The sequence below is a fragment of the Azolla caroliniana genome, unplaced genomic scaffold, assembly GCF_043228905.1.
Source record: "Azolla caroliniana isolate FFs.n. ecotype wild unplaced genomic scaffold, voAzoCaro1.0.p SCAF_1, whole genome shotgun sequence".
Taxonomy (NCBI): Eukaryota; Viridiplantae; Streptophyta; class Polypodiopsida; order Salviniales; family Salviniaceae; genus Azolla; species Azolla caroliniana.
The window spans coordinates 6,809,924-6,834,507 of NW_028230436.1; the positions used below are offsets into that span (position 1 = coordinate 6,809,924).

The following is a 24,584-nucleotide window of genomic DNA, read 5'->3' on the forward strand; positions in this document are numbered from 1 at the left end:
ATCATGATGTGCCAATAGATTCTTCCATGAACAATACTTTATTGTAATGCATATGTATAATCGCTTTGGGGAAATATCTGGAGGTTCGTATTTCACATTCTACTAAACCACATTCTTCTCCAAAGTGGAAATCAACACAGAAACACATGCTAGATCCCATTCTTTGTTTGCCATCCACGTCATCATTTCTATATGACTTGACTCGCATTCTCTTTGATGTGACACACGACATTGGAGCACATCCTAACTTGCAAATGTGCGTCGGATCGATGTGTGCATTGGTTCAACCTCCAAGGGTTATGGTCAAGAAGATTGATGAGATGCACAAATTTTGAGATGAATAATTTGGCTAAATGAAGTAGCATAAGCTAGGTAGAGATTTGAACCAAAAACCTTCATACATAGCCAAAAGATGGAGAAAATAGATAAATAACATATAAATAAAGCCTTTTGTATATTCATATTATATTTAGTATATTATAAAACTTTAGGATACCTCTAGGCTAAGCATGTGTCCCCACTTGGCGCACATGCTTTAACCTTCTTATGCGCTAATGGTTGCTTGTGCCACCACTTGCTACACATTCTTCAAATTGGACTTAAGTATTACTAATTAATTCTTTGTAATCTAATTAAAATATGTAAAACAATTTAGCATATATTTATTGCCTTGCTGATTTTACATTAATTCGTATACATGAGCTATAAGGTTTGATGCCCACATCAAAATCACAAGGACACTTGTATGTATATTTTACCCTTAACAAGTTTAAGAGTCTAAACATCACACTTTGATGCGATGCTTTACCTTTGACCATATTTGAGTTGCTTTCCACATTTTGTCCATCCAGTCACTCTTTATGCACAATTTTTCGTAGTCAAAATGTGCAACATCAATTACAATTTTTTTTTAACATTGAGAGTTTGGCTCTGGGAGTATATTGTATGATCATTCAAAATCTCAATAAAATCATTTGACAAATTTCTCTACTATTGGGAAATACTTGAGGAGATTTTCTACGTCAAGGCAAAGTAGAATGAAAGATGAACAAATTCATGCATCCTAATCTAATGTGAACAAGCCAATCCCAAGTATGAGATAAGGATCAACGAGGATTTGATTTTTTCAATGTTTGTCATCTCGTAGAACGAGAGAGACAAAGAGTGAGAACTCGTGTATGGTTTTGCACCTACGATTATGATTAGTGAAACTACCATCTATATGATTTGTATATTAATTTTGTGTTATATCACTATATCTTTGAGTCTTGTGATATTATTCTCATGTTATATCACTATCACTAAGTTTGGCTACTTTTTGGAGTCACAATGTAAGATATTTAGGTCTCCAGGGATTACGAAAACCTTTGAGTTGTGTAACTCTAGAAGATGGTATATGAAATAGGTTTGTCTACGACAAGTTAAGAAGGAAACATGTTGGAAGACTTTACAAATTTCACAAGAAACCTAAGCTATAATGCACAAAAGAGATTAAGATTAGTAGGAGATTAATCGGCAATTGAGAAAAGTGGAAGAGTTGAGATGGGGGCTTAATGACTCAAAGATATTCACCATATCATAACATGTGTCAAAAATAGGAAGTTTTTGAAGGGATTTCATAACTCCAAGGAGAATCGCTTAGAACTTTAGATGTTTGATGACTTAGATTTCAACTTGTGGAAGAATTAGATCCGTGATGTTCTAATTCATGTGCAACAATGGAAGTTGGTTGATTGGAAGAGAACTACCCACATGATCAATGAAGACTGGCATATCTAAAATTATCAAGATTGATCATTCGGCTTCATCTCATTGATAGCATCTATTTGTGGAAAGTACATTATTAGAGCTCAAAAAACATGTGGAGGAGGCTATCACATAAAACCATGTCTTCCTAATGCCGAGATTGTATGAGATTTGGATGAAGGAATCCAATTCGATTACCATTAACATAGATGATTTTTATGTCCATAAAAGTTGGTGATAGATCTATTTCAAGGATGACGATGTAAACGAGGGTGATTGAAATTGTTTCCCTGACCATACGTGAACGTTTCCTACAATATAAGAGGCCCTTCAACTTCTTTTAAAAGAATAGTAAATAGATCCATTGCAAATAGTCTTACCATAATGGTTAGATGTCTTTAAGCTTCACTCCTAGATTTTTGTAACTTCTCCCACTTTCCTACTATACAAGACACGACATTGAAATTCCCATGATCTCTTACACACATCTAGCACATGTCCATAACGTAACTTCTACCGAACCCTATGATTTGCTATTGTTGAACATGCAACTTGTGCCATATGTCTGCACCACCTCTTGGGAGCTTTAGGGGATAAACCATGTCTCAAGAACAAGTGGCACATGAAGAAACATGTGATCACATGCCCTTGGGCTAAATGATAAGCCTCCCACTTCTTAAGAAAAAGATCGCGGTTATGTATTTTTTGGGGCATAAACCTTAATGATATCGTGAAGATATAAAGTTCCATGAAAGGAACTCTTACAATAAAATATAGCAACATTCTACCTCGTTTTCTCTTGTTAATTATTCCAAAGAAACATAAGATTTTTTTGAGTTGTTCATAGTACTTTTTGTTCTCTAACCGTTTTGATGATGTCTTTCGTTAACTAAGGGGCAAAAGATGAGAGGTGTAAGCAGTGATGCTCATGTGCATGTCGCTGACTCAATGGGACATTTCATGATACTAAACATCATTGCATTAGACAATATGCTCTCATATACAAAGGTATGGGGAGCACTTCTCCATGAGGATATACACCAACGATTGATGGTCAATGGAAAAGGAGGGGAACACATAATGTATGTGACTCGTGAGGGAGGTTTTGAAAAGGGTCTCATGACATGGTTGGCTCACAAGGAGAAAGTGGCCGAAGTTTGTACCATAGATAAATTAAAAAACACTACAAAAGTGGAGTAGTAAACATGGTAGCTTGGTGAGTTAATAATGTTTTACTAACATAGACGATGCAAGTTTGAATCTTAAGAGAAGTAGAAATCAATGAGCTTATTAATTAATGGTGAACACAATTATGTGTCGGCACGAGTTCTCATTGAGCACAAGTTTTTGTATTAATAGAGTTGTACCTTTATGTTGGTATTGTAAGTCAAAGGGTTCAGACCATTGTAGTCCCTATTGATGACAAGCTAGATGAGAGCAATTGTCAATCACCCTTGAGTGGCTACTTCATTTATCCTAACCTCGTGAACTCTCACTCACCTTTTGCCAAGAAAGGTCTAATTAAGAAGTTAACTAAAGACTAAATAAAAAATTAAGTGATGGCTTATAAAGGATTAACTACTAAAAGGACTTGTTAAAGTCACACAAATTTCACAAACGACAACTATCACACCTTTATAATATGTAGTTTTGCTTGATAGAGCCATGATTTACTATTTTCTGTTGCCCCAAAAGAAGATGATGCTTCCTAATGAGAAGATGAAACTCAATGTTGACCACCGATCGGTTGAACTTCTAATCTAATTAGTGCATGTGTAGCCGTCAAGTTGGGTTAGAACTCCCATTTCATAGAAGCTATCATAGTTTGCAATGTTGCATATTACATCACTCACTTAGCACAATCCAAGACTACTCATTGCATGACATTTGCTCGAATTGGCTAAAATGGTTGTCAAAGTAGTTGAGGTCAAGATAGGTGATCGTTAACTAGACGAGGCATTTGATGACATGCTAATACCTTGTTACATCATGAATAACATAGGTGACCATAGTTAGATGAGGCATTTGATGATTTGCTAATACCTTGTTAGATTATGAATAACGAATATTCAAGATATAGTAAAGTGATATTGTAATAATTTACCTATTATGCTCCAATGACATGACATGTCATTTATAGTCTTGGGTCACATCATCGTGTTATCTGGAATCAATTCACAAAGTTGGTACTTTCTTTAGTACTTGTGACACCTCTAGATGGAGATCGCAAGATTCGGGATTGGATATTACAAAAACGAAACATTGTTATTCCAATGAATAAGAATACAACACATTCAATGTATATGTTGTTGCAACCTGACATGTGGTTTCACGAACATGCAAATGCATTGTGGCACATACACAAACACAGTCCTGGTGGAAAAATTGGCTTACAAACTTATGGAGCTCTGGTCTTCCACTAAAGCAACGGGTATTCCTATGGAGATGCCTATTGGGTGTGCACCCGATTGGGTCAAATCTTCAAAAGAGATCAATAGCCTCACCGCATTGTGCAAGATGTGGTGGACGATTGGAAATAGTCCCACACTTATTATGGACTTGCTCATCCACTACAACATTTGTACAAAGATTAAGTGCATCTCTTTCTCACAAATTTCCTGGCCGAAGGTTTGGGAAACACTTTTGGCTATTTGGACAAATTTCGTGCGCCCTATCAAGCAATGCCTATTTTCTCCAATGGACAAGATTTTGGGCACTTTGGGCCTTTTGGACGGCCCGCAATACTAAGGTCTTTGATCGCAACCAACTGCATGAACTTAGCTTCTTTAAGTAATCCCTCAAGCAATCTCTATTTGATTGTCTACAACTTAGAGACATCACATTGCAAATTTACACTCTTAACTTTGAGTGCTTTTAAGCTCTTTCGTGTCTAATCGACACTCGTATATTTCTCTTTATTCTTTGTGGGTTTTCACCTCACTTTGAGGTTTCCCACTAGTAATAAAAGTGTTACTATAAAAAAAAGATGTTCAACTTGTAATAATTTCACAATGCCAAAGTTGAACAAGTTCAAAATGTATTATTGTTGGGAGAGCAAGATTCTATAAGGTGTATAAGCAATCTTCATGCTAAGGAAGGAATAAAGTTCATCCATGTCCTTCATTTCAAACATGGTAGGGAGCAGAGACTTTAATTTCTTGATTGTGATCATAATGGGGCAAAGCCAAAAGTTATATTGAATTGAAAAACCAAGTAAGAAGGAAAGGAATTTGTACTATGAACAATAAGGGCTAGATTCACAAGGATGCGCCAAAGGACGATGTTGGGCTAAAATGGTTCAAACAATACAAAGCCTCTTCTATATATGGTATATTGTCTTGTTATGCATAGTCGCTACTTAGCCTTGATGCATGATTGCGACTAGGCTATCTTGGTTGCATAACCATTCCACAATAAGTGATAATATATGAATATCTGCAATATTATATAGCATCACACAAATAGCGAGAAATTCAGTTAGCTTGAATCTCTTCATGTCAAAGTAGATGATCCTCCATAAAAGGATTTTTCAAGACATCTAGATATTCAAGCATCATCCAATGAAGATAACAACCTTTTTTTTGTTGTGAAGAATGGATTGTATCCCCTTAAATGGGCCTCTAAATGAATCGATAAATGAAGATATCACATTTGACATCCTTCAGGATTGATGAGATGATGTTAACAATAGATAATATAATGCTCAGATGAAACTCACCTAATTGACGTTCTAATATGATATATAAACTTAGCTACTCCTTGCCCAAGAAATCATTTGCTTATGCTTAGATGTGCAATGGCCTCACTGTACTTAATGAGCCAATTCAGTTGTCAAAATCAAATTGACTAGAGACACATGTTGAAACCATTGAAAAGGAGGAAAAGCAATTGATTATCTTAAAAACAAGATATGTTTGAACGAATCCATATAAGGTTCTCACAAAAGCAAATAAAGTTGTTATGTGTGTGGCATCTTCTAGTTAAGAGTATGAAAACTTCGAAAAAATATGAGCTTTGCATGAGCACAATGATAATAAATACCAATAAATTGACTTCCTTTTTACAAGAAAGGCCGGTTTAAGACCACATAATGCTGAATTAGCATTACCTATCCCAAAAAAAGGAGGCCACCCAAATCAGATGCATAAGATTTCCTATGGTTGCAAACGAACATGGAACTTGAGGAAAAGTTGAGGGTTCTTCAAAAGGTTGCAAAAGAGGAAGCAAGATAGATATGAATCAAAGCTGCAAGACCATATATAAAATATAAATTTACTCGACCACTGTTACACATCACTCTTACAATTATTTTTTTGAGGGTCCATTATATGTACAAAGATTCATGTGAAGACTTTTTTTTCTTTTCAATATTTTCTTCTATTTTTTTCCAAGAAATAAGGAGAGCCTTGGAAATTTAATAAGAGTACGACAATAAAATAAAATAAAGAAAAGACAACAAACTTTTGGTTTACATTGATTCACTTGTCTCAAAGAATGGATGGGTGGTGCATATATGAAGGTCCGCATTTGATACCTTGTCAATATATGTACATATAGAATGTGTGGTGCATATCTGAATTGTGCTTGCTTGGTATGGGACCACCTGGAAGTTGTCACCATTCCCATCCCTATGTGTTCACACACCACCTTCTCACCCACATTCTCAACATTCCTTGTATTCGGACACCTCCCCATTGTCCGCTTTCCTCGCGTTCACACCTCCACTATACACCCAAGCTGGACAACACTTCGGAAGCCACCTTTTTTTCCAACCCTTTGCCATCTCACCTTCCCACCCGTTGTGTCGTGTTCACACCACCATAGGGCCGCTTCAAAAGGCTGCCCACCACCACCACTAAATCCAGAGACAACAATCCCGCCTTTTGGTAGAGGGGCTGCACACGCGGCCATCGCGATGTCCGCTGGGAGTTCTAACACTACTTCCCAACGCCGTCCGGGCTTACAATCACTTGACCCAGTCAATTTCATGAGCTTCCGGTCAATTAGAGCATGAAGCTCCCCGTTCAGCACCATGGCCGAGCTCGGATTCCTCCCACCTTCGATCCACATATCGTTCGCCACCATCCCCCATTTCTCGGCCTGGGGATCGTAAGTCTCACAGCTCGTGCAAAACCGTCCTTGCTCCAAGTGTGAATACCCGCTAATGACCACGAGCTTTTCGCCCACGAGGAGTGCCTTGCACTCGTCGCGAGCCGAGGTCATGTCGGGCAAGGGGCACCAGGTGTCGGAATCGGCATCGTAGAGGTGGGCTGAGGAGAGCGCGTTCTTGCTGGTGTCATGGCCGCCAGCCATGACGATGCGGCGGCCATCTCCGAGGGCCTCGGCCGCGAATAAGGAGCGGACGGGGGAGGGCATGTCCGTCCCGCGGAGCCAGAGGCCAGTGGCGAAGTCGAAGAGGAATACGGTTGGGAGGGCGGCCCAAGTGATGGGGTGCCAGCCGCCCAAGACGATAAGCCGGTGTCCTAACGAGACACACCGGCAAAAGAGCGGGAGGCCGGGGGCATCAAGCCCGGGCAACAAAGGGAGGCATAAGGGGTCGTGCCGTGGATCGGGAGCTAAAATCCGATGCTCCCGGCAGTCATAGAGGCCGATGCCATAGCAAGGGGGGGACTTGGTGCCGGATCGGGAGGCCGAGAGGTGGTGCGGGTAGCTATTGTGGTTGAGGAGGAGGCAAATGTAGTGGGTGCTGTAGCCGAGGCGGTGCCGGGACTCGAAGAAAGCGCCGATTTTGGTCGCGACCGAGCTCCATGCTCGCGACACTTGGGATAGAACCGGGAGGGTGTGGACTGGCAGCCTGTGGAGGCAATTCAGGGCAACTTCGCCTGGTAGTGAGGGAATCAGATCAGGGATCATGTTAGGGTATTGGCCATCTGTTGTTGCCTCTGCCATAGATCGTCAAAGAAGAGAAGGATGAATATGTGCTTGTGGAATATATATATATATGTATGTATGTATGTATGTATGTATATGTATATAGCATATATGTACATATATGTGTACATATAGAACAAGGGGGTTGGGCATGGGCGTGGCCGTTCATACTTGGGGATGAACTTGTTTGCCGAATGTTTCTTTCTCGAGAGCCCTATGAATTGTGTGCGTGTATCCAATGCTTGCTTTTTGCTTAAGAGAGAGAAAGTGCGTGTAGATTGTCAATGCTACGATACGAGCGTCCTTCTCTTTGTGTTCTTTGGGAATCCTCATTTGAGAAGTTATTACGAAGACTATTTCCTTATGTAACTTACTGAATCTATCTTGGACACAACTCTCGAATATCCCACAATTTCTCTAGGTGTTCATTTCCTTTTCCCTAAATGCCCTTAGTTTACATGGAAGTACAATTGTATATGCACTCATATGGTCACAATCATCTCCACTTCATGATAGAAACCAAGGGTGTTTTGTTTGGGGAAATAACAAAAACTTAAGGATATTTTGTAAAGAACGAGAAACACAAGGGGTTTTCAAAGTTTTTTCCGATGAAAACATTTTAATAATATTTATGTACAACATGACAAACGTATGTACGTATCAAACTAAGGCTAGGTTTATTTCACTAAGGCTAGTTTGAAGAGTTACCATAACGCCTCTATTTTGGGAAGATATTCAAGTGCCTTTCGTTGATGGCAAAGGTTGTTTATAGCTGGATGGACATGTTGCAAAGCTTTAATAAAGACTTGTGTATTGCATATTTAATGTTAATAACACATTTGTAGTTTATTGTTTTGAGGAGATTGGCCTAGAGGAAACTTGTGGTAAAGGCTATACATACTTCATAAAAACATTTTTATACCTTATCTTCTCTTAAAAAAAGGGGGTTATGCATACTTGGACATACAAAAAACTAGTTTTTAATGTTCCCAAGAGCATTCTTCAAATGAGGCAATTAAAAGTCTTGAATGAAGCATGTCAGTCCAATCTACCTCTATCTAGTGTTTTGAAACGTTATTGCAAAGACTATATTTGGTATTGTTAAATAGATGTGAGTGTTTTTTAATAGGATCACATTCTCTTGTGCATGCAATGTCTTGTTCTTTGTTCCCTAGGTTTTTGGGCATAGTTTTTTACACCAATACATTAGGTTCCAAATAGACATTATACATGGAAGTTTTCTTCATAAGATCACATTGTGCTCATGTGATGGCGAGCCAACTTTGCACCTTTTTGCCCACCTTGAAATCCTTTTTTATCCAAAGTACCCCTCATGAGCATTAGCTATCGTTAATTTTGTTTTTGACCAATGACATGTCACCATGTCAACTCCAAATCTCCTCAATATAAACCTAAACCGTAGGTATTGTGCGGAGACAATGGTTTGTGTCATATCTAGCCTATCCAAACACTGGGGGGGGGGACCGTAGCATTGCCTTGACGATGTTCGGCCCTTATGTCGCCTTTGATTAGGTTGGACTACCTCTAACCTCAAATTGACTTTTCATTGCATATTAAATGCGTGTTTGATGGGTACACTCATACACGCACTCACTTAATGGCTCTTGGCCACCAAATATAAATATGAAGTTTGAACCTATTATCCCCATCTTGCATTTGCGGTGGTTATGTTACCTTATATATTCATTCATAGAGCATGCATGTATAGCATCCTTTTTCACTATGCACTGATAATAAGTTCTCAATTAAGTGCTTGTGACACATCCATTGATCAAGAGGAGCGTTTCTAGCACATCACTCTACCGAGAAACATTCTCTTTCCATCCATGCTTCATTTCTTATTCTCAACAGTTCAACTTTGTCTGCATCAGCTTGCATGGATGCAGATACATAGATATTTCTCATGCTTACATATGGGGCCACATCCTTTTCATCCAATTCTATTGCATGTTCAAAGGCCAATTTTCCGAGGCTCACATTTCCACATCTTTGACAAGCACCTAACAAAGCATTCCATATTGGAACATACTCACAAATCGGCATCTTATTGATCACCATTATTGCCTCATCAAACCGGCCAGCACGGCTAAATAGGTCGACTGTGCACGCATAATGTTCTAAACATGGTATTATACCATAGTATGTGCTCAACACCTCATAGTATTTATGACATTTATCAGGTAAACCCGAGTGACTACATGCATTTAGCATGACAGTTAGTGTCACGACATTTGGTTCCATTCCTTCTCTGAGCATTTTGTCAAACAGCTCAATGGCAAGATCATCTCTTCCAAGTTGGGCATATCCAGCTATGAGTGTGGTCCACGAAGTTACGTCTCTTACAGAAAGCTCATCAAACACCTCTTGTGCGTTCACGAGCAAACCACACTTAGCATACATATCCACCAATGCATTTCCTAGTAATGCATGCTTTTCTAACCATCCTTCTCTTACAATAGTGTTGTGTATTTCTTTCCCCTTACCAAGCAATCCTAAGTTGCTACATGCATTCAAAACACAAAGAAATGTGATGGAATTTGGAGAGAAACCTCCACGCAGCATTTGCCAAAAGCAATTCAATGCTTCTTCGCCATCTCCATGTTGAACATATCCTGATATCAAAGTCGTCCACGATATCACATCTCGGATTGGAAGCTTGTTGAAAACTTCTCGTGCTTTCGCAACTTCCCCACATTTTGCATACATATCTACCAATGCATTGCCAACTAAAGGGTCTTTTCCTAGAGATTTCCTTCTAGAAATGTCTTCATGTATTTCTTTGCCTTTATCAAGAGCTCCAATACTACCACACGCTTTTAGAACACAAGAAAAAGTGACTTCATTTGGATGAAAGCCATCGCTTTGCATCTTTTCAAAGAGAATTAGGGCTTCATCACCATGTCCATGTTGGGCATATCCAGCAATCAATGCGGTCCATGAGATAACATTATGAACTTGTAATGTATCAAACACTTCTTTTGCTTTCACAAGTGAATCACATTTGGCATACATATCTACTAACGCAGTGCCAAGCACAATGTTGTTTTCTAGCAACCCCTCTCTAACTATAAACACATATATTTCATTGCCCTTTTCGATTGCTCCAATGCTAGCACATGCCTTTAAAATGCAAATAAAGGTTACTACATTTGGTGAGAGACCCTCATATACCATTTCTTCATAGAAAATTAGAGCTTCTCTACCATATCCATGTTGATTATATCCAGAAATAAGTGAAGTCCAAGACACAACATTTCGTATTGGAATTTGATGAAACACTTCGTATGCTTTAGAAAGTTCACCGCATTTAGCATACATATCGATTAAAGCTGTCCCAACTAACACATTCTTCATCAACAATCCTTCCTTTTCAACTTTACCATGTATTTCTTGACCTTTCTCAGACGCTTTTAGGGTTCCGCAAGCTTTCAAGATACAAGCATAAGTAAATGCATCTGGAGAGAACCCATCGATACGTTGCATTTGCTCAAAGCATCTTATAGCTTCTTCACCATGACCATGTTGAGCATATGACGCAATAAGTGCTGTCCACGAGACAACATTTCGGATCCGAATTTGATCGAAAACTTCTCTGGATTTGTTTAAATCGCCACATTTTGCATACAAACTAACCAAAGTATTTGCAATATAAAGCTCTTTGCTAAGTAAACCACTTTTGACAACATCAGCATGTATTTTGATACATTCTTGAAGGTCCTTTTTCTTTGCACAAGATTTGAGCAATGCCATAACAGAAGAACTTTGTCGAAATTTCGGGTTTTCCATGGCAGGTATCTTCCTACAACTCTGTTGCCTCTTCCAAGCCACATCGCAATGCGTTTCTTTCGACAAGCTCAGGGATAAGATCTAGGATGTACGCTGAAGAAGAAAAGATCTAGACGGCAAATGAAAAACAGGGGGCTTGTCTAGCTCATGGGAAAGCAGAGGTTCTAGGAAACAGAACTATCGCTTTAACGATCTCAATCAATTCATTATATATGTATATATACTTCTAACTAAGGTTTTTGCTAAAACACAACATTTGTCACAACTGCAAGTGTGAGAACGCGTGTAGATTTTGATTTGCCCATTTGCTGAACTATCCCACTTGAGGACTATATCCATGTCAATATATATACATATAGATGATTTGACATAGTCTCACCGTAGAGCTAGGGTTTCGTGGCGCATCAATCGTTGATACCCTATTGTGGCGCTCGCCTACTTCCTCGTTGCCAGTAGCTGGACAACTTACTCATAATCCTAGTGACCCTTAGGGAACATGGAACATGCTTTGTGGTATAACAATGGAGAATCTCTGATCTCTAGAGCTCCCTCTTATTTTCATGATTGATTGGTGAATCTCTTCATTAAGCTATCCCAGTGGAAGAAAAACATCTCTTTCCATGTCTTCGAAAATCACACATTGAGGTTTACCAAATCTTTGTCAAAAAACCTTGGTTATCAAATCATGAGTTTCCATAATTCTTTTGCTTTCATAACACCCTTCCCAACTTGTCTATCACAATATGAACTAACGAAATGGTGAATTGTTACCTTGATTTGGTTATAACCCAATGCTAGTTGTATAGGCAATTATATATACTTATATATGCATATGACTATGTGTTTATTTATTTATTCCAAGGTGTAAATGGGTAGTCGGTTGGATATTTAGAAGCATTAGTCTCCCCACCCCATGGAAAAAACAAAAACAATCTCTTGCATTATTACAAGAACCTCGCCTCTAGTAATATTGTGAAAAAAAGAGTACGGAATGTAACATCCTTCTAACTATGATGGTTCCATTGTTCCATGTATGTACGTTTCTGAGATATGATCAATTATATAGCAACTTTCTTATTGGTAGCCTTACCAATGGAAGGTAGGAATTTAATGCCACGTCCCTAATAATTGATGATCCTTTTGTTTCTACAAGTTCTACTAATGGAGTTCTCCATATGATAATAATAATGATTGGAGTGAGATAGGTATGTCATGAGTCATGACATGGAATGCATGGACCACAAGCTCATTAACTTGACACACTTTGCATAACAAAGCCCAATAATGTTGGAAATTGGGAAAAGCTCAATGTAGAGACTAAATCACCATATTCTAAAAATGAGGGAAGATCACGAGGTTCAAATACCATAGAGCTTGGGAACAAAGAGATGTATTAAAAATGTAGTTTTCTTGCTTCCAACTATGTAGATGAGATAAGGCTTCGATTGAGTGGACCCCATCCATATCATTGACCTAAAGCCTTTCTTCTCATTGGTTGTGAAGACCAATTTATAAAGAAGCCATCTAAGTCGAAAGGTGCAACTCTCAGTGTGGAAAGAGCAAGAACTCATGTATCAAGTTGTTGCAAGGATCACATTGTTTACCACCACGCTTCACCTAGCAAGTAAAGATTGAATTCCCTCACATTGACTCAAGTCATGAATATCTCCAAAGAAAATTATAGGGCTTTTAAAATACAAAGTAAATTTTAGTCCAAAAGAACAATAATTTTGAATGGGTATTAATTTGTTCTCATCCTTTCATCTGTATTTAACAACTTTTGCATCAGCCACCTTGGATTAGCATCCTAGAAAATAGACACATTCAACAAGTGTTATGCTTTGAAAATATTCAATAAATGGAATGCCGAATGGTTCTTGTTAAGTCTAGTAAATGTCTTTCAATGGACAATATCACGTTTACACACATTTATTAAATATTCTTGAAAACAACACTTAACGTGAACATATATGTATTAAATAACTCAAATATATATATATTGTTAAATGGTTTGGTTTAATTATGATTGTGTGTGTACTAGGATTACCAACATAAATAATGTTTTCATGTACTTAATTAAGCTTGTGAACAATTTGATTTATAGGAATTGTATCTCTATGAATAGGACTTTATGTGAAGTTGAGTAACCCACTGCATGTAATCATTATATGTTTAAACATCTACACCACATGCGTTTGAGGCTTCAATTAGTAAAGCAAAGATCTTATATGTGCACCAAAACCCTTTTAGCAAAGGGACTTTAAAAGCCCCATTGCTGAGCTCATGTGAGATGGTTATATCAAGACATTCATCTGTGATTATCACAATTCATGTCGGTAGGCTCCCTCCTTTCATGACCCTTGATCAACAATAACTACCTGAATTCACATATATTGTTTTTGTACTCCACTTTCATAGCAATGGTCATTGCTTTTTGCTTCAACGAAATGATATGGGGAAATACTTTACATCATAGATCTATTTGTGGTCAAGTTGTCAACTTTACAACCAATATAACCATCAAATCATCATTCAAGAGATAAAAAGCTTTCAACAAATTGCAATGAATCTTTATCCAAATAGCAAAAAGAGACTCATCACTACAGGTCAAATTTCCCTCCCTATGATCATGTGACCCATGCATCCCATACAAGATTTTGCACTAGATCTATTTGGTGTCAAGCTAACTTTACAACCAATACAACCATCAAATCATCAAGGATAGACTCATTCAACTGTTGAAAAGCTTTCTTCAAATTGCACTGAATCTTCATTCAGATATTGACAAGAGAATGGTTACTACAGTTCACTGATCCCTCCCTATGCTTATGTTATACATATCATGTGATCTGTGTCCCCTAGGAGTATTTGTATATGCATTTGTATAGCTTTGTTGTATGCCTTCACAGGTCATTGTCACATATTTCTATTACTAAAATCTTTACGAAACTTATCATGAGAAGTTTTCTGAGAACCTCTACAAAAAATATATATACATCAGCTCAAATTGAACCCAATTTCATGATGATGAGTATTCATTGCTATTGTTCTATAATATTTTGGCATCTTCTATGTTTTCACTTGAATAGACATTACACATGCCAATATATGAGGAGGCATAGTTCTCGTCCAATTGTAGTGCGCGTTCAAAAGCCAATAATGCGAGTTTTTTATTTCCCCATTTCTGACAAGCACTTAACAATGCTGTCCACAATGGAAGATAGTCAGAGGTTGGCATCTTTTCTATTATTGCTAATGCCTCATCAAAATGTCCAGCACGAGCAAATACATCAACCATACAAGTATTTTGCTCTAACATTGGAATTATGCCATAACTTCTACTCATGCTTTCACCATACAATCGGGCCAAATCTAGCAAACCTGAATGACTACATCCATTTAGTAAAACAGTGAATGTGACCAGGTTAGGTTCTATACCGTCACATACCATTTTATTAAATAAATCAATAACAACGTTATCGCTTCCGAGTTGTACATATCCTGATATTAATGTGGTCCAAGAGACAACATCATGAAAAGGAAGTTTGTCAAACACTTCTTGAGCCTTTTCATGTGCACCACATCTGGCATACATATCTATCAATACATTGCCAATTGAAATGTCTTCTTCCAGAGATGATTCATTGACAATCTCAGCATGGATTTGTTTGCCTTTATCAATGGCTCCTATGCTTCCACATGCTTTCAAGCTGGAAATAAATGTGACAGAATTCGGTAAACACCCCTCACGTTGCATCAATTCAAAGCATTGCACTGCTTCTTTACCATACCCATGCTGGGTATATCCTCCCATTAATGAGGTCCACGAGATTAGATCCCGATCTTTAAGATTCTCAAACACTTGATATGCTTTTGCAATCTCACCACATTTGGCATACATGTCCACCAATGCATTCCCAACTAATACATCTTTCTCCAATAAACTCTCCCGGATAATTTGTAAATGTATTTTTTCACCCTTATCTAATGCTCGAGCACTACCACATACTTTCAAGATACAAATGAGAGTGACTATATTTGGAGTTAGGCCATCACACTGCATCTTTTCAAAGCAATAAAGAGATTCTTCCCAAAGTCCATGTTGCCTATATGCGGTGATGAGTGTGGTCCATGCAACCACATCCCGAGATTTGAGCGTTTCAAACACTTCTTGTGCTTTTTCAAGGAAACCACATTTTGCATACATATCCACCAATGAGGTACCAAGCAAAACATCGTTTTCAAGAGATCCCTGTATCTCAGAATGGATTTCTTCACCTTTCCTAACCAATTGGATGTTGCCACATGCTTTCAAGGCACAAGAGAACGTGAGCCCATTGGGTGAGATCCCATCATACCTTATTTGATCAAAAAGATTTAAAGCTATCTCTGGATGTTCACATTGGACATATCCAGAAATCAAGGATGTCCATGAAACAACATTTCGAATCGGAAGCTCATCAAACACTTCTTGTGCTTTAGAAATTTCACCACATTTTACATACAAACTTATCAAGGAGCTCCCAATGTATATGTCCTTATGCACTAAACCTTCCTTGAGAATATGCTCATGTATTTTTCTCCCTCTATTCAGATCTCTTCTCTTAGCACAATCTTTTAATATCGCTACGAAATCAGCATTTTTAAGGCATCGAACTCTCCATATCTGCTCAGTAGTAGCAACATTGGTATGCGAACTTTTTTTGCTCACTATTTTTGCATTCATTCCTCATGAATTACTTCTATAAGTGTCTAAATTGTATCTTTCACTTTCTATTGAACTAGCCATGATTCCTATGCCTAGGAAGAAGAAAACCAAAACAGAGGAAAAAGTGGTTAAGTAGTGCCTCCAGAAAAAGAGCGCTGCAGCACTCTGTCCTTTCAATGCCCCAGCATCTATGGACAGAGAATCCATAGCTTGAGTTACTCTTAACAAGCAAACAACCGAACAAAAGAGAACTTGATTTTTCCTCTGTTTTTTGAAGGAGGAAAAGGAGGTTCCATGAAATGAAGAAATAATAGGGCCTATTTTTCACCCTATGAGTCTTGGACTGTGAATTGATTTATTGATGTGTGTAATTGTCCCATAAATGGATCGTTGAGTCCGGGAGGCCAATTGCCAAGCCCACAACAACCACTGCAAGATGTATGTGTTCGACAAACTCCATGCCAAATACAGTTTCAAACATCTTGTCCGTTATCAAAACATACATGGGTTTGGGAGGTCCGATAATCATTTTCACGAGTAAGAAGTAGGAATTTAGTTCAAAATGAAGTTTAAAAACATCTATTATGGTATTGTTAGAGTAATTGGGATAGTCTTTGGTGATAAACTTCAAGAGTAATTCATAGGTTTCCCATTAAGGAAGAGATTCTAATTGTTTTGAACATTTGGAATTATTCTCAATCTATTTTACCACTCAACTTTCTTGACTAGTTGGACATTTTGGGAGTTGTGGGATGCATGGTTATAATGCTTTTTTTTTAGTAACACTTTTGTTACTAGTGTGAAACCTCAAAGTGAGGTGAAAACCCACAAAGAATAAAGAAAAATATACAAGTGTTGATTAGACACTGAAGAGCTTAAAAGCACTCAAAGTAAAGATTGTAAATTTGCAGTGTGATGTCTCGAAGTTGTAGACAATCAAATAGAGATTGCCTGAGGGATTGCTTAAAGAAGCTAACTTCATGTAGTTGGTTTCCATCAAAGTCCTTATTATTGCGGGTTGTCCAAACGGTCCAGAGTGCCCAAAATCGTGTCCATTGGAGAAAATAGGCATTGTTGAATAGGACACACGGAATTTGTCCAAATATCCAAAAGTGTTTGCCAAACATTCGACCAAGAAATCTATGATAAAGAGATGCACTTAGTCTTTCTACAAATTTTGTAGTGAATGAGCAAGTCCATAATAAGCATGGGACCGTTTCCTTCATTGTTATAATGTAACATTAGTCATCCATCAATGTGGAATTTCTTTATCTAGAATAGTAATAATCCCAAGAATCTACTCATAGCATTCAAAGTGCTAACAATATTTCATGGCTCATTGAATTCCACTTATGTAGGTTACAAGAGAAAAGATTTTCCACAGTTATCATTCCATGCTGAATTGCCCCTAATATAGCTTTCATCAATTAGTGACATATAAAGTTAAGAACTATCATTCCATGCTGAATTGCCCCTAATATAGCTTTCATCAATTAGTGACATATAAAGTTAAGAACTATCATTCCATGCTGAATTGCCCCTAATATAGCTTTCATCAATTAGTGACATATAAAGTTAAGAACTACATGTATTCATTCTCTAGTGCATGAAAAAACTACCATCCACCATGAAGAAGGTGATTATCTACCTAGGATTTGTCCCACAATCACTAAGGGCTCTTAATTCATCGTGTTCACCTAGTTAGTCATATGATATATCTATGTTTACCTTACACAGTTCTCAATTAAAACCAGGTCAGTGCAAATGCAACATTTGGTGATGTGGCCAAAATCTACAATGGCAATTAAATAAGTTTTCACTTGCTCAAGTGTATGCAACTACTATATATCTAGCATCATTCTAGGTTTCGTGTGGATTGATCACATCAATAAGGTGTTCTCAAATAGAGTGAGCATGTAGAGCCTTAGTTTTATATCTAACATTGACAAATAAGCCATTTTATTTAAATCCATTACAAAGTTGTCGTGATGCAACAAAATTTCGCGACGAAAATATATGTCCAAGAGAATTGGAGTCATCGTCATCAATGGCCCTCACATACCCCCAAACATCATGAATTGGAAGCAATGCCTAGAATGGTGCTTACCGAAATCAAGTATGTGTGTGCTTAGCGAGCAAAGTCATGAAGTAGGCACTTTCCACCAATGCGGGGCATGTGTGTGTGGTGTGTGTCGCTTACGATCGTTCCATGCTAGATGATGATAGCATAACTTGTGGCACATGTTAAGCTAAAGGTAGGTAGTTAGTTAGTTAAAAGTTGGTTCAAGAAGGAGGTTTTGTAAATGAACTTAAAAAGCTTTAGCTCTTGAGAACTTTCAAAGGAAATATGAACCATGCATGCATGCCAAAACTATAACCACATGAAGAGAGAACAGAGTGGAATCTTCTTAACCATACCCTGTTCTGATCTCCAACAGCAAAGGTGTCATATAGACTTTCTGATATACAATGAAAGGGGTAACGTGTGCTCACATTACAGGGCAATGTTAGAGGAGCCTCTGTCTGTGAGTATTTGTGTGAGGGGATGAGAAAAGATACGGACAAGATCAATGCTGAAAACCGGTATCCTAATCAAGATTTTACAGTTGTTGAGTTGCTTCAGTCTTGTGCCAAGAAGAAGGATGTGTGCAGAGGCACAAGGATTCATGTGGAGGTTCTAAAGAGAGGATTACTTGAGAAAAGCCCTTATATAGCTACCACTTTAATCCATATGTATGTGAAATGTGGTCTTTTTTCGAAAGCTAAGCAAGTTTTTGAAGAACTTTCCACTAGAGATGTAGCACCTTGGACATCACTCATTGGAGGCTACGTCCAAGATGGTCAATCACATGAAGCAATTGATTGTTTCTATCGAATGCAGTCCGAGGGTCTCTACCCGAATGAAGTTACATTTATTTGCATTTTGAAAGCTTGTGGAAGCGTACAATCCATGGATAATGGTAAAAGGGTACATGATGCAATTGTGAGTAGAGGCTTGCTGGAGAAAAATGCTATGTTAGGCAATGCTTTAGTGCACATGTATGCCAAATGTGGCGATTTCGTACATGCTTATCAAGTGCTTAGAGATCTTCCATCTCGAGATGAAGTCTCTTGGTCTATTCTCATTCTTGGATATGTCCAAGAAGGGCTATGGCATGAAGCTTTGCATTGCCATGCACATATGCAAAGAGATGGTTTTTTTCCGAATGTGGTCACCTTTGTTTACTTATTGAAGGCTTGTGGCAGAATAGGAGCTATTGAAGAAGGTCAACGAATTCACAATGAGATTACTGCTCGGAGATTGTTGGACACGAATATTGTTCTTGGAAATGCGTTGTTGGATATGTATGTCAAATGTTGTATGTTGGCAAAAGCACACCAAGTTCTTGATGAGTTGCCTAATCGAGACGTAATCTCTTGGAATACACTAACTGCAGGGTATGTTCGACACGACCAAGGCCACAAAGCACTGGACTGTGTTACAAGGATGGAAAAGGAAGGACTCTCTCCAAATGAAATCACATTTTCATGCATCTTGAAGGCTTGTGGTAGCATCGGAGCCATCGACAAGGGAGAACAAATTCATGATGAGATTGCAAACAAATGCTTGCTAGAGAAAAACGTCATGCTTGGCACCACGTTAGTCAGCATGTATGCCAAATGTGGCGTGCTTGTAAAAGCCCAACAAGTGCTTGAAAAGATTTGTCTTCGAAATGTAGTGTCTTGGAATGCACTTATTTCTGGATATGTCCAACATGCACAACCAGATGAAGCACTCAATTCTTTCCAGAGGATGCAAACAGAGGGAGTCTCACCAGATATAGTCACCCTGGTGTGCATTTTAAAGGCTTGTGGTAACGTAGGGAATATAGATAGAGGCAATGAAATTCATGATGAAATTGTTAATAGGGGCTTGTTGAAAGAAAACCTTATGCTTGGTAATGCATTGGTAGACATGTACACCAAATGTGGTGTACTTACGAAAGCACGGCAAGTGTTTGAAGGACTTCCGGCACGGGATGTAGTCTCTTGGTCTTCACTTATTGCAGGATATGCCGAAAATGGTCATGGCCATGAAGCGTACAAATGTTTCAAACACATGCAAAAGGAAGGGTTTACCCCAAATGAGGTCACATTTACTTGTGTTCTTAAGGCATGTGGAAACATGGGAGCCATTGAGAAGGGTGAGCAAATCCATGATGAGATTGTTAGTAAGAACTTCTTGGAGAAAAATATGGTGCTTGGAAATGCTTTGGTTGATATGTATGCCAAATGTGGTGCGCTCATAAAAGCCCAACAAGTGCACGAAAGGCTTCGTATACGAAATGTGGTTTCTTGGAATGCTCTCATTGTGGGATATGCCCAACAGGGTCAAGGCCATGAAGCACTGAGCTGTGTTGCAATGATGCAAAATGAGGGTATTTTTCTGGATGAGGTCACCTTCACTTCTATCCTGATGGCTTGTGGAAGTATAGGAGCAATCGAGAAAGGAAAACAGATTCATCATTTAGTTGCTAGCCAAGGTTTGGTAAAGAAGAATGTGGTGCTTGGCACTGCATTGGTGAATATGTATGCTAAATGTGATATGCTCGTAACAGCACAGCAGGTGCTCAAGGAGCTTTGTGTTAGAAATGTCGTTGCATGGAATACACTAATGGCAGGTTATATCCAACAAGAGAAAAGCCATGAAGTGTTCAAATGTTTTTCACAGATGAAAAAAGATGGTCTCTCTCCAGATGAGGTCACCTTCATGTTCATCCTTAAAGCATGTGGCAGCTTACGAGCTCTTGACAAGGGCAGCCAAATTCATGATGAAATCTTAAGCCTAAGATTGTTGAGTACTAATAATGATATGCTTGGCAATGCCTTGGTGGAGATGTATGCCAAATGTGGTGTATTTCCAAAAGCACAGAAAGTGCTTGAGGAGATTTCTGTTTGCAACGTAGCGTCATGGAATGCTCTAATGCAAGGATATATTGAACATGACCAATTTTATGAAGCATTTGATTGTTTTATATGGATGAAAAGAAATAGAATCTCTCCTAATGAGACCACCTTTGCTTGTGTGCTCAAGGCATGTGGTACCATAGGAGCTTTTGAGAAAGGCAAAAAAATTCATGACGAGCTTATCCATACCAGATTTTTGAAGGAAAGCGTTGTCCTCGGAAATGTGTTGGTCGATATGTATGCCAAATGTGGAGTGCTTGAAAAAGCACGTGAAGTGCTTCTTAAGATTCCGATTCGGAGTATAATCTCTTGGAATGCACTAATTGTCGGTTATGCCCAAGAGGGACAAAGTCATGAAGTACTCAATACTCTTGCACACATGCAAAAAGATGGTATTTCCCCAAACGAGGTAACGATTCTACATGTCTTGAAGGCATGTAGCCAGCTAGGGAAATTGAGAGAGGCAGAAATGTATTACGAAAATATGAGCAAAGATTATCATATTACACCTGTACTAGAGCACCATACTTGCATGGTGGGTGCACTTGGATATGGAGGGTGCTTTGAGAAGGCAATGTTTGTGATCAATAAGATATCATATGTTGAAAGTCCTTGTATTTGGATTGCGCTATTGGGTGCTTGTCGAAAATGGGGGAATGTAAAACTTGGTAGATTGGCGTTTGATCGAGCAATTGAGCTCGATCCCAACCTTGGCTCACCTTATGTGCTCATGGCTAGTATTTATGGAGATTCTGGGATGTGTGAGGATGTACAAAAGATTGAAATCATGAGACATAGAAATCATGTGTATGGATAAAAGCTAGGAATGAATATGTGGGGCTGATGCATAATGTAAATATGTATTCTTTCTCTTTTGGGATTGAGACAATTGTACACATTCTTTTATGAATGGTGTAAAAGACAATAAATTCCTTACAATCATAAAGGATAATGGTGCAAAATATTAATATTGGAAAACCTCAATGTGCTGGTAAATCCTACAAAAATACGATTTCAAAGAAATGACTAGAAACATTCAAAGAAGAGGACATATATGTGTTCTTTTATATCTTTTTGAGGCATAGGAAGATTAGAAAGCTTGCCCAAATGAAACCCTGAATGTTTGATGCATAGCAAATCAGTTGACTATTATGTAGTTAATAAATGTCAAATTTGTTTAGCAAGCCCAAAAGTCTAGAATCTTGCCCAAGCAAAGAAAATTGAAGCCAATAATACAAAATACCAGCCAATAATACATCTGATTGAGTTAGGTTCCATGGAAATGAGTTTGAAATCTGAACGTGAAAAACGCAACAAAGAAAAGGTAAAATTGCAAATTGTAATGAAGTAAAAGTAACAATAAGAAGCTAAAGAAACAAAAATGACATTGCAATGGCCAGATTCTAACAAATCACAATTGAAGTTAATAAGTGATAGAAGAAATTTACGATGCCTGAACAATAGAAAGAAAGATAGGAGGAAAAAACATAGAAGAAGCATACACGGTTGACGAGAGTGGGATTTGAACCCACGCCCTTTCGGACCAGAACCTTAATCTGGCGCCTTAGACCAACTCGGCCATCTCGTCACATAATATGCACACCCAGATATTTTATATTTATGTGATTATTATTTGAAAAACTCTTTTGGGCTTTATTTGGGTTCTTTATTCATCGATCATCGCCGTGGACAGAGATACAGTCTCTTAACCGCGTCAATCAAAGGATATGTATGATAATGGAGATGGTGCCGGGCCTCTATTCTGTTCCAATTTCGGAGGATTATTCACCATGAATTATTGTTCTCTCTCTATCAACAGATGCACTTCTCCATTGCTTGCATTGCAATCAGATGTCTTCCCGAAGGTATGCAAATACATGCAGAACTTGCAAGAAAAGGTTTTCTGGAAAACAATGCTTTCTTGGGTACTTCATTGGTACATATGTATGCTAAGTGTGATGCTATTGGGAAAGCGAGGGAATCTTTTGATAGAATCTTGTCTCGTGACTCGGCATCTTGGAATGTTGTGATTGGTGCATATGTTCGGGTTGGGTTCGGACACGAATCTATAAGTTGTTTTGAACGTTCGAAATGTGAATCTTTTGTTCCTAGTGCAATCACTTTTGTATGTGTGTTAAAAGCATGTGGAAGTGTGAGGGATGAACAGAAGGGACATGAAATACATGCACAAATAGTTGCATTAGGGTTGGTTCAGAAGAATGTTTTGGTGGGTAATGCAATAGTGGACATGTATGCAAAATGTGGGGTTATTGGAAAAGCACAAGAAGTGTTTGATCAGATTCAGTTTCGAACTATAGTCTCGTGGACATCATTAATAGGTGCATATACTCAATATGGCCATGGAGAAGAAGCTTTGAAGTGCTTCCGATCGATGCAATGTGAAGGTATATCTCCCAACAAAGTTACTTTCATTTACGTCTTGAAAGCATGTGGTGATACTGGTGCTCTTCAGCATGGACAACAAACTCATGCCCATATCATCAGACAATTAAGATTTATTGGAAATGATATTTTGATTGGCAATGCTTTGATTGACATGTATGCGAAATGTGGTTGGCTCCAAGAAGCACATCAAATGTTTGATGAGATATTGGTCCACGATCTCGTCTCATGGAATGTATTGATCGCTGGCTATGCTGAACATAGCCATTACAGTGATGAAGAGACAATTCATTGCTTTGAAAGGATGCAATGTGAAAGCTTTGCACCGAATTCCTTTACATTTGTTTGCATTCTAAAAGCATGTGGCCGAGTGGGTTCCATCAATAAGGGAAATAGAATACATTTGCAGATCCTCAAACACGGCTTTCTCCATAAGGATACTTTGGTTGGAAATGCATTGGTCAATATGTATGCCAAATGTGGTTTGCCAAGAAAAGCACATAAGGTGTTTGATGAGCTTTGGGTCCGAGATGTGTTCTCATGGACCATGCTGCTAGCTGGATATGCACATCAGGGAAACATTGACATCGTCATTGGGTTGTTCAATACAATGATAAGAGAAGATATACTGCCTAGTGTGGTCACATTCACCATGATTCTTACTACATGTAGTCACTCGGGTTTACTAGAAAAGGGCCAAATGTTCTTAGAGGTTATGAGAAAGGGATATGAAATTATTCCAAGTTTTGAGCACTACACATGCATGGTTGATTTGTTTGGCCGTGCCGGGAACTTTGATCAGGTCATTAGAATTATAGAGAAGATGCCGACATGTAATTATCTTCCTACATGGATAGCACTATTGAGTGCATGTCGCAAATGGGGCAATCCCGAGCTTGGTGAGATAGCTTGTGAACATGCAATACAACTGCTCAAAAACTTTCCCAGGGTTTCTATTTGTATGAACAAAATTTATGAAGCTAATTCCTTGGAGGAGGACTGGAGGTTTAGGAACAATTAATTTGACTTAAATATCCATATTTTTCTAGTGTGGAAGACCTTGGTACTACCTGATTTATGA

The 24,584-nt window shown here is 38.4% G+C and overlaps 4 protein-coding genes and 1 non-coding gene across 5 annotated transcripts; 2 read left to right on the forward strand and 3 right to left on the reverse strand.

The window, feature by feature from the left end:
- Positions 1–5,981: 5,981 nt before the first annotated feature.
- On the reverse strand, positions 5,982–7,667 carry LOC147868682 (F-box/kelch-repeat protein At1g80440-like). Its single transcript, XM_087322324.1, has one exon. It carries the CDS (start codon positions 7,654–7,656, stop codon positions 6,460–6,462), a length of 1,197 nt encoding a protein of 398 aa, XP_087178450.1. The 5' UTR covers positions 7,657–7,667; the 3' UTR covers positions 5,982–6,459.
- Positions 7,668–8,660: 993 nt separating this feature from the next.
- Positions 8,661–16,428, reverse strand: LOC147868683 (pentatricopeptide repeat-containing protein At2g33680-like). Its single transcript, XM_087339560.1, has 2 exons — positions 14,498–16,428; positions 8,661–11,526 (listed from the first exon to the last, which is right to left on the reverse strand). The coding sequence occupies exons 1-2, from the start codon at positions 16,169–16,171 to the stop codon at positions 9,454–9,456; spliced, it is 3,747 nt and encodes a 1,248-aa protein (XP_087195686.1). The 5' UTR covers positions 16,172–16,428; the 3' UTR covers positions 8,661–9,453.
- Positions 16,429–18,461: 2,033 nt separating this feature from the next.
- On the forward strand, positions 18,462–22,293 carry LOC147868684 (pentatricopeptide repeat-containing protein At2g39620-like). Its single transcript, XM_087322334.1, has one exon. It carries the CDS (start codon positions 18,699–18,701, stop codon positions 21,915–21,917), a length of 3,219 nt encoding a protein of 1,072 aa, XP_087178460.1. The 5' UTR covers positions 18,462–18,698; the 3' UTR covers positions 21,918–22,293.
- An 83-nt stretch (positions 22,294–22,376) lies between these two features.
- On the forward strand, positions 22,377–24,524 carry LOC147868685 (pentatricopeptide repeat-containing protein At5g16860-like). Its single transcript, XM_087339561.1, has 2 exons — positions 22,377–22,424; positions 22,920–24,524. Exons 1-2 carry the CDS (start codon positions 22,377–22,379, stop codon positions 24,522–24,524), a joined length of 1,653 nt encoding a protein of 550 aa, XP_087195687.1.
- Positions 22,608–22,688, reverse strand: TRNAL-AAG (transfer RNA leucine (anticodon AAG)). The gene has a single exon. It is a non-coding gene; the product is annotated as a tRNA-Leu (tRNA).
- Positions 24,525–24,584: the final 60 nt, after the last annotated feature.